The sequence below is a fragment of the Saccostrea echinata genome, unplaced genomic scaffold (assembly GCF_033153115.1).
Source record: "Saccostrea echinata isolate AGI-Se365-2 ecotype Australia unplaced genomic scaffold, CSIRO_AGI_Sech_v1 ptg000030l, whole genome shotgun sequence".
Lineage (NCBI taxonomy): Eukaryota > Metazoa > Mollusca > Bivalvia > Ostreida > Ostreidae > Saccostrea > Saccostrea echinata.
The window spans coordinates 21,841,182-21,851,169 of NW_026889779.1; the positions used below are offsets into that span (position 1 = coordinate 21,841,182).

The 9,988-nt window shown below is 33.0% G+C and overlaps 1 protein-coding gene across 1 annotated transcript; it reads left to right on the forward strand.

Annotated features, from left to right (window-relative positions):
* The first annotated feature begins 1,532 nt into the window (after nt 1-1,532).
* On the forward strand, nt 1,533-7,992 carry LOC133196943 (uncharacterized). Its single transcript, XM_061332788.1, has 6 exons — nt 1,533-1,645; nt 4,467-4,559; nt 4,795-4,869; nt 7,242-7,281; nt 7,408-7,503; nt 7,929-7,992. The coding sequence occupies exons 1-6, from the start codon at nt 1,549-1,551 to the stop codon at nt 7,990-7,992; spliced, it is 465 nt and encodes a 154-aa protein (XP_061188772.1). The 5' UTR covers nt 1,533-1,548.
* Nucleotides 7,993-9,988: the final 1,996 nt, after the last annotated feature.

Here is a 9,988-nt window from a genome sequence, read left to right on the forward strand (position 1 = left end):
CTAAAGCAGCAAAAAAAAAAAAAAAAAAAAAATCACGTCAAACAACTGGTACGTTGTTTCCATGGTTACACTGCAAGGTAGCAATTAATCCCAATTTTTCTTAGGTTGTCGGTGTTGCAAGGTCCTAAGGATGTATATGTGCCAGTCATGAATTTTGTTTTTCCTCAAGATAGCAGCATTAACCCATTTTTAGCAACAGATTTTGCATGGTTACTCTGTGTTACCATGGCAACCATGAAAGTTATTTTTAGAATAATATTTCCAATACCTAATTACTTAAGATCAAATATTTTTATTGTTTTTTCTTAGGTTGTTGATTGAGTTTGATCATGTTACACCTAACATTAGTGAATCTGGGCGTTTTTCAGCATATTCCAAATGTACCCATGGTTACCACTTACTTAGAGATATATTCTAGATAGATTCAAAGTAGCTGAAAATATTCTGGCTGTTACCATGGCAACCAAGACACATAGCAACGAAATTTTATTTGATATATGTTTCTGGTGTCAAGTTGTAATAATGGGCAAAGTTTCATCAAAATCGGTGACCATGCGTGGCAAAGAAGTGGTTACAGAGAATTGCTATTAATTTTTGTTTTATTATTATTATTATTATTATAATTTTTGTGTGTGTGTGTGTGTGAAAATGATGTGGAAGCACTTGCGTACGCCTAGCTACGCGCCTGAGTTACGCCGTCGTAAATATGCACAGAACGACAATATAAACCAACAGATAGATCCCCAAACTTGGTCTATTTTAACCCCCCCCCCCCCAAAAAAAAAATAATAAGCCGTCGTTTAAATATCGTTGTTTGCTCTCTCCCGACCGACTGTCTAAACACGTTTTTTAACCTCCAGAAAACAGAGGGGGGGGGGGGGTTCATTTCGAAGTTTTCTCTTATCCCATTTATAACTATTTTTACATCACATTCGCAAGTATTTTTTACCGGTAATTTTAGAAAATTTCCCTCTACCTACCGATATTTTAATCCTGAGCCGGGAGAGGGCAAACAAAGATTTTTTTTAAAGATAGCCTAAATGATAAAATAAATAAATAAAAGATTTACAATTCATTTTGTCTGTGAAAACAAAAAACAAAAAAAAAAAAAAACAACTTCAGTTGGGTATTCTTTATGTAGTTTAGAGTAGATTCAAGTTATTAAAAGTCAGTGTTAGAATCGGAGCGAGAAATGGAGTTTTTTTTTTATTATACCCCCTGCAAACGAAGTTTGGGGGGGGGGGTATCTTGGAATCAGCGTGTCCGTCTGTCTGTAGACGGGATTTTGACCTCCTGTTCTCGAAGACTTTTGCATGAATTTGTCTGAAAATTTATCATGTAAGGTTTGTAAGTAGCCGCTTGAATTACCCGGAAAGGTAGTTCTATGCATGTACTTTCGGTTTCGAATTGTTAATTGTACCCATAAGAATGTGGAAAACACCACTGTTTTGTGTGGCTTTATCGTGTCTCCACAATTTTATTCCACAATGCCTATCATTACGGTCTACTAAGATATCTTGTTGGGACAAGAGTGGACAAAGGGAAGAAATGACGTGTACAGGAGAACATGTAGTTTACCACTGTATTCCTAATGAGCATAATCAGGAAGTAGAAGTCTGTGTACAGTGGAAATGGATTTCTCCAGGTATTTAGATATAAAGAGAGCACCTAGTCATTTATTCTTATATCTGTTGTCTATTGGAGGAATACAATTTTTAAGAGATTAAGATTTTTGAATATAAACCGTTCCTTAAACTTTCTCCGTTGAAAATGAAACAAAACAACCCATTTACTTAATTCATAATTTCCATTTTTTGGTCTTTTTTTAGTTACTGGCATGGTATAAGTAAAACAATTAATGCAAAGAGTCAATAATTTATCAAAATCTACCGATAATAATATTATTGCCAAGTATTGATGTCTGATTAAAAAAAAATAGTTTATTTAATTGAATAGCAAATTTATTGAATTAATAATCGCAAATATTTTATGTAATTAAGTAAAAAAACTCATTGGTTTTGGTTCACACCTACTTGTATTTTATTTTACTGAAACAAAGACACGGTTTGAACACACATTGGTTCAAACTGAATTCCTTTGAAATTATGCGTGCAATGCTAATATTTATTAGAGTAACAATTTGATAGAAGATATCCGCCTATTTCATTGGAAAATGACCGAGGTACCCGAAACACTTTATATATTTATATACTAGTATATGTACATGTACATATACAGTTATCGTGAAGAGGCAGTACTTGTCAACGCAACGATTTTAGTCATGATACATGATAAATTATCTCGTAATGTCGAAATAGCTATCACAACAAAATGTGTAAGATTATCTTGACTAGACGAGATAGAATTTGGTGTATCTCGATGAAACCAGCAACTTATCTTGATTTGACGAGATAGCTATCTTGACTCGACGCAATATCTTATGTTGACAAAAAATTATATGGATGGCATAAATATGCCACCATACATTTTGTCTTGGTATGTTTATTATCTGCGGCCGATCTATGGTTGTGTTAGAATATGCACATGGGAAATGAGACGTTATTTTTTTTCGTTGCTTCATTGTAATAATTCCTTATTGATCCATACATAAAAGTTATGAATAATAGTTTTAAAAATTTGCTAAAAACTAAGTCTAAATGGTTGTTATTATATTTCAATTTGTTTTTAATTTCTCGTCAGATGTTTATTATTTAATGATTTTACGAAAATTTGTTTCATGAACTGCTCCCCAACATGGGCGTGCATCAGATATAAAAACAAAACATATTGAGTTTCCGGATATGAATTAAAAGTGCCTAAAATAATAAATAAATTGGAACAAGAACAGAATTTTGTTTCGAATACACTGCAATTGCAATTTACACAATGAAATTTTTTTCTGCACTTCACATACATATCTATCATACACTAATCGGCATTATCAAGTGACAAAGATCCAGGATATCAGCACATGAAATTTTGTTTGCATGCAGACATTGATAATCAATTATTTTAGAAAATTTGGCCTTTATCCTTGAATCAAACAATTTGATGATAATACATTCCTATCCTTTATCTCAATCTAATTTTCATAATAATGAATTTATTTCTTTGGAATATTAATCACTGAAAATTAAAGTGTAAAAATAATGCACAGTAATGTAAAGCAAGAGTGAAAATGCAACATATACTTTTTTCTAAATGGATTTTTTTCCTCTGGACTTTTTCTCGTGGAAATACTTCAAAATGATAAAAATATTCTTGCGGCCGATTTGATGCTTTGCATCAATTTAACTTGTAATATTATGGGTCCAGATTTGACAAAGATCAGTTTCTTTAGCAGTATTTTTGTGTCGCCTGCAGAGCAGAGCGACAATTAGGGATCACTTTACCTGGCGTCTGTTTAGCTGTCCGTCTGTCTAGCTGTCCGTTTGTCTCGTCTGTCCTTCCTTTTTTTTTTTAAACAAATGCCATTTTAAAGATATACACGCTTTAACTTGCGTCAGTTAAAAATAAAGTTGGAAATTTATTTATTTTGTTTACCGAATAAAGTTACGAAGATACTGTAAATTACACAATTGAAAATGAACGCGTTAAAAAGATCTCACATTATAGTTATTTATTTTCCTACTAGGAAAGTAATGCATCTATTTAAATTCATGCGTCATGTGACACCGTAGCTACTTTTAGATCGATAAACAAAAATGGCGTCAAGAAAACGAGGTAGGCCGTTTGGTATACAAATAACTTTTGACATTGATGGCACACATCTAATGCTTAAAGATTCTTATCTTTTAAAAAACCAGTATTAACCATCTACTCTGTAATGACAGATATTAAACTTTTATCCATAATCGTAGTCAAAATGCACCGTACCTATAGTCGTCTATGATTTCCCGCGGACATGCGTGTCTATATTCTGTTTACGCAATTCATAAAAGGCTGAATTCTTAATTGCAGATCTTGCTTAACTGTTATGTAATTACAACGACTTATTTAGTAAGACTTTGTGGAAAGTAACTATTTTATTACACTTCATACTTCTCAAATGTTTCACATAAAAAAAATCGCGTTTATATAGCGTGTATATCTTTAAGGCTAACCTTAGTAAAAATGAAGGACTGAATTTTTTCATTAAAAAAATGCCAAATGCATATGCAAATTGAAAGGGTTTGTGATATTTTAAATAAGACTTTTTTTTAATTCACATGTAATTTACATTTTGTTCTTCCTTCAAGTGCTTAAATGTTTTAAAAACGTATAGAAATACAACAAAATTATAGTTATAGAGACTTGTCGTCTTAAGTTCCCGAATGATAACAAAATGATACAAAATTGATAAGGAAAAAAAATCCATTCATAGATTAAAATATTTTATCATTCATGGGTTTATCGTTAATGGTTGATACAAAGCATTTAGAAAAAATCCCACAATTCTAATTTTATACAAAATTGTTATTTTTAAGGTTACTGTCCATACTATGATTCTCCTTCCAAAGCTGTAAAAGAATTACATTGTGCATATTACTGCTTACAAAACATTAAATTACAAGAAACATGTAAGTTGAATACATAGAATAGAGAAATTTATGGATTTAAATATATTTCATTGAAATATTTTATGTAAGTTTTAAAGAGAAATCAGTTGGGCAAAAAATTTTCAAAAAGAATAACATTTTTCAGAGATGAATGAGAGGCAAAATAGTAATCTCACATAAAGTTACATTTTCTATGTACATTTATAAATATCCTGGTAGAAAATCATCCTTAAACCGTTTTGCATATTTTATAAAGGCGTGTGTTCATCAAGACTCAGTGTCAATACTTCTTGCAGTGAAGAATGTAAACAAGATTTTTCATCCAACACATGTAAGTTTTCTTTTCTGGACTTAATTTTTTTTTTTTAAACAAAAGCATAGTTAAATGTCTGAATATAATGCAAATATTCCTCCATTGCTTGGATAACACAGAATACGGATAAGAACTAATGATTTATTTGATCTGCTTTACATAAAAACTAAAGTAATTTTTTAAAATTTCATGTTGATTATTGGAGTTTGATATTGATCCTACTGAATTCATGAGATGCATGATTTTTCTTTCAATTTAAAAGAATGTGTGGATGTAAAAAAAAAAAAAAAAAAAAGATCCTGGAAATGGATACATTAAAGTATGCTTATAATGAAGTCTCTGGGGACTTCATATTTTAATTATTTATACTCATAAAATATATGTATTAGATAAAGCCCGTCTGTTTAGCTGAATGTCAGTAAATAATTTTTAAAAAGAAGATCCCTCAGGTTTTGTTACCATTTCAGTAGAACTTCCTACACACGTAGACTCTATCAAGATACAATGATGTAAATTGTTTTCGTTATTTCCTTTTTAGCTCACCTCGACGAAGTTGAGATGAGCTTATGCTATATCCCGGGCGTTGGCGTCTGGTTAGCGTCAACGTCCCAGTTAAATTCTTAAGGCGCAAGTCCATTCCCAAGTAAGTATAAATCCTACCTGAACCAAACTTGCATGGATGACGCATCTAGGAATGGACACTACCATACTTGCTTCAAATGCTGACTTTTACCTAGATGTTCCAGATGAGTGACCAGGTTAAAGTTTTTGGAGCAGATCCATTCCCAAGTAAATATTAGCCCTACTTGGACCAAAACTTGCATTGAAGATGCATCTAGGGATGGACACTACCACACTTGCTTCGGATGCTGGATCTGACCTAGATTTTCCTAATGAGTGACCAGGTTAAAGTTTTTGAAGCAAAGCCATTTCCAAGTAACTGTAAGCCTTACCTGGACCAAACTTGCATGTATGATGCATCTAGGGACGTACACTAACCAACCTGCTTCAGATGCTGGGTCTGGACCTTCATTTTCCACATGAATGAATTTTATACGTACTTTACCAAATTAGCATGGTTGATGAATCTACGAATGGACACTTTCAGACTTGCTTTGGATTCTGAATCTGACATACATTTTCCAGATGAGTGAACAGGGTATTGTTTTGAAGTAGCTCTATAGTTTTATGGCCTGATATGATTAAACTTGCATGGAAGATGCATGTACGGATGGACACTTCTAAACTTGCTTTGGATGTTGGAACTGACCGAAATTTTGATTAGTAAATAGAGCAGATCCAAGTATAAACTATATGTCCTTGCATGGATATTGATATTGGGATGTACACTTACTAGAGAAAATATGATGTGAGATTTGCCTTACCTTTAGATACCATTCGTTGAGGTGACCTTTGTAATCTTTGAATACCTAATTATGTTTTTGATTTTTTTGAACTGTGTTACCAAACATTTTACTACAATAGAACTTTGTGTGACGTAGTGGTTTGCTATAGAGTCGCGGGGTAAGGAATTGATCCATACTTCGCGGTCTCAAGTCCCACTGCGGGATGTGGAGACCGGTCTTTCGGATGAGGCCATATATAAACCAAGGTCCTGTGTCGCAGTAGGTGCTGGCAGCAGAAAGACTCCTCTCTGCTGAAACGCCCTAAATGCCGAGTACTGGTCTGAATTTGCAGCCCTCAACCGTCTCAATATATGTGAAAAATTCTCGAAGGGATGTTAGTCAAAGAAACATCTTCAAACACAAACTCGTACTTCAATATCTGCATTTTGCTTAAAGGTTTTCGACTTGGATAAAAGCTGTTGCCATGGCTATTAAAGAGATACTAGTATTTTGACATTCTCTGTAAAAGCTTGTCTTTCTACAGGGTACATGAAGTATTTTTTAAACATTTTTTTCCTGTCCCTCCGTCTGTCCCATTTGATTTTTCGCAATTTTTTTTCTAAGTGTTGCAGACGTTGACCTGATTTTTGGTATGTGAGCTAGTGTATCTTAATGAGTTACACATCAAATTTGCATTTCGTTCCACTTCAATGATTTTGCCGGAATTATAGCCATTTTAATTTTTAAGGGTTTTCCCGCACTAATTCCCCTAAACGTTTGCAGATATTGAGCTGATTTTTGGTATGTGAGTTTACTTTGATGTGTTATAGATCATGTTTGCATTTTGTTCCTCTTCAATGCTTTTTTTGATGAAATTTTGGCATTTTCAATTTTTAATGGGAACTAGATTACACTTAGGGGAGTAGTATTGCTAATGCAATGCTCTCAGAATTCTTGTAATAATAAGTGATTTGATATCGTCTTTTATGCCCTTTCATAAATTTGTATTGTTGTCTTCACCTTTTTCATTGTATTCTATCATAGATATCTTTTGTGGATATGAAAACCCTTCCACTGTTGTAAAGTAAGTTTCATATACATGTAACTTAAGTAAATTTATATATTATGATAGTAAAATAATCACAAGCAAACAACTGAGATAAATGGAAAGCTATATTATAATAATATTGTGTGATGTAAATTCTATTAGTCCATCATCAGCGACATCATCCTCAATATACGATTACTTTACCCACAAAGAGGAAAGAAATGGTACTGTTGACAGCAATGTAAATAATGACAACAGGTTTGTAGATCTATTTTCTGTCATATAATAAATAATGTTCACAGCATCTATTTCTTTGATGGCAAATTTAAATTTAAAGAATCGACGGGTAGAGCCAAAATTGTCTTCCGACACACGTGGTGGCTTAAAGAGCCTGTGCTGGGCAACACTTGTTTGTATTCTGCAGTTAAAGAATCTAAATGTGGACTAACTTTAGCTTCTTCAAATACTCCATTCATAAAATTCAAGGGAACCGAGTAAAATTTAGGGTGTGATTTTATGTAATGAAATGATTTTTTATGATAAATGCCATTCTATTTATGGACGTTTTTAGCTAACCTGAGACGAAGGCTCATATGGGCTTTTCTGATCAAAATTTGTCCGTTGTCGGCGTTGTTGTCATCGTATGCGTTATCTTTGTAAATTTTTACATCATTTTTCTCTAGATCCACTATGCCAATTTTTACCAAACTTGGCACAGAGGATCCTTGGGTAAAGGAGCTGATTTAAGTTCATTCAAAAAAGGACAACTACCTCTTCCAAGGGGAGATAATGAAAAAAAAGTAAAAATTGGGTTGGATCTTTGTCTCCAGAACTACTGGGCTAGAAAAGATCTGATGAAACTAATGTGAAAGCTTTCTGACATAGTGTAGTTTAAAGTTTGTTCAAATTATGACCCCTATGGGTAGGGTGGGCCAGTATGGGCGACCAAAGTTTTACATGCATTGGGTATAGATATAGCAAAAATCTTCAAAAATTCTTTTTAAGAACAGCAAAGCTATGGATAGTCATATTGATATGGTAGCATCCATAGGTAGTGTAGATTCAAATGTGTTCATTTCATGACCCGCGGGGTAGGGTTTGGCCATAATGGGCTATCATAACTTTACATGGGTATAAAAAAGAAAACAAGTCCTTAAAAATCTTCTTCTTAAGAACAGCAAATCAAGCCATGATCAGTCTTATTTATATGGTAGCTTTCATTGGAAGTATAGACTCAAGTTTGTTCAAATCATGACCCCTTGGGGTAGAGTGTGGCCACTTTGAACAAAAACGGGTATGAATGGGAAAAACCTTTATAAAAGCTTCTCAAGAATGGAATAAGTGATCAATCATATTTGTATGGAAACATCCTTAGGTTGTGTAGATTCAAGTATGTTCAAATCATGACCCCTGGGGTTGGATGGGGCTACAATAGGTAATCAAACTTTTACATGGGTATATATAGGAACGATCTTTTAAAAACTTTAAAATCATATTTATGTGGAAACAAGTGTTAATGTAGAATCAAATTTGTTTAAATCATGGCCCCTAGGGTAGGGTGGGGCTACAATGGAAATTTTTAAATAAGAAGTAATAGGACAAATCTTTTTAAAAATTCCCCAGAAGAATGCCATGTTAAGTCATATTTATATGTAAGCATCCACAGGTAGTGTTTGTTCAAATTATGACCCTGAGGGCAAGGGTGGGGCCATTATGGGCAATCAAAATTTTGCATAGAAATACAAAGAAAATATCTTTTAATTTTCAGCTCAAAAACAAGAAAGCCATGATCAATTATATTTATATTGAAGCATTCACAGGTAGACCCCCGTAGGAAGGATGTGACCACAATGGGCGATCAAAAGTTTACATAGGAATTCATAGAAAAAAATCTTTAGAAATCCTCTTTTCCAAAAGCAGCAAAGTCATGATTAGTCACATTTATAAAATAAGCATTCTCAGATAGTGTAGATTCAAGTTTGTTCAAATCATTAACTTATTTCTTTTTTCTTTCCTTTTCAGAATTATTACTTCTGCTGCAATTTCCTGTGGCGTTTTTCTTCCTCTCTTAACAGTAATCCTGGTTATACTGACGTATAAACATTTCAAGTTTTCAAAAGGTATTTATTTTAACTTTGACATAATTAAACTCTGTAATTTCGTATTTATCTTCTTTAAATCAAGAATTCCAGAAATCATATACATCATGCCTTACATTAATCCAGGTAGTTATAGTCACTTATCATTGTAATAAAACAGTACAATAATTCCATTTTTTGTGCCATAGATATATTTGATTCATGGTACTAGCATTTAAACAAACCTGTTGTCATGTGTCAGTAGCAGGACAGAAATAAATAAATTGAAAGTCGCTGAGCGTTTTATACTAATATTCTTATGTATGCGCGTTGTAAGCCACTGAGAGCTGTAGGATGTAATTTGAAAATATTCAATGCAATTCAATTTTTTTCCTGCAGAAAATGCATAAATTAAAGGCCAACGAGGGTTGGTATAAATAAAGAAGGTATAGTTTGGCCTTTATTGTGCCCTGAAATTCAATGTTTCTAAAAGTTTAAGAAATTAGCTTAAATTTGAGTTGAGTATATGAATTTGATAATTCATAAAAGAATGTGGCATGAAGGAGGACCATTCTGAAAATACGACATCATTAATTTGATGCATTTCTAATTTTTTAACAGAATAAGCCTCAAAATAACATTACTGGGGCTATTTTCCTTTAGAA

What these genes read in the sequence shown, in the direction of transcription:
- LOC133196943 (XM_061332788.1), top strand. Translation starts at nt 1,549, where the DNA reads ATGACGTGTACAGGAGAACATGTAGTTTACCACTGTATTCCTAATGAG. An exon ending in CATTAAATTACAAGAAACAT is followed by an intron (nt 4,560 to 4,794) that starts GTAAGTTGAATA and finishes TATTTTATAAAG; the next exon opens with GCGTGTGTTCATCAAGACTC. An exon ending in AATGTAAATAATGACAACAG is followed by an intron (nt 7,504 to 7,928) that starts GTTTGTAGATCT and finishes ATTTTTCTCTAG; the next exon opens with ATCCACTATGCCAATTTTTA.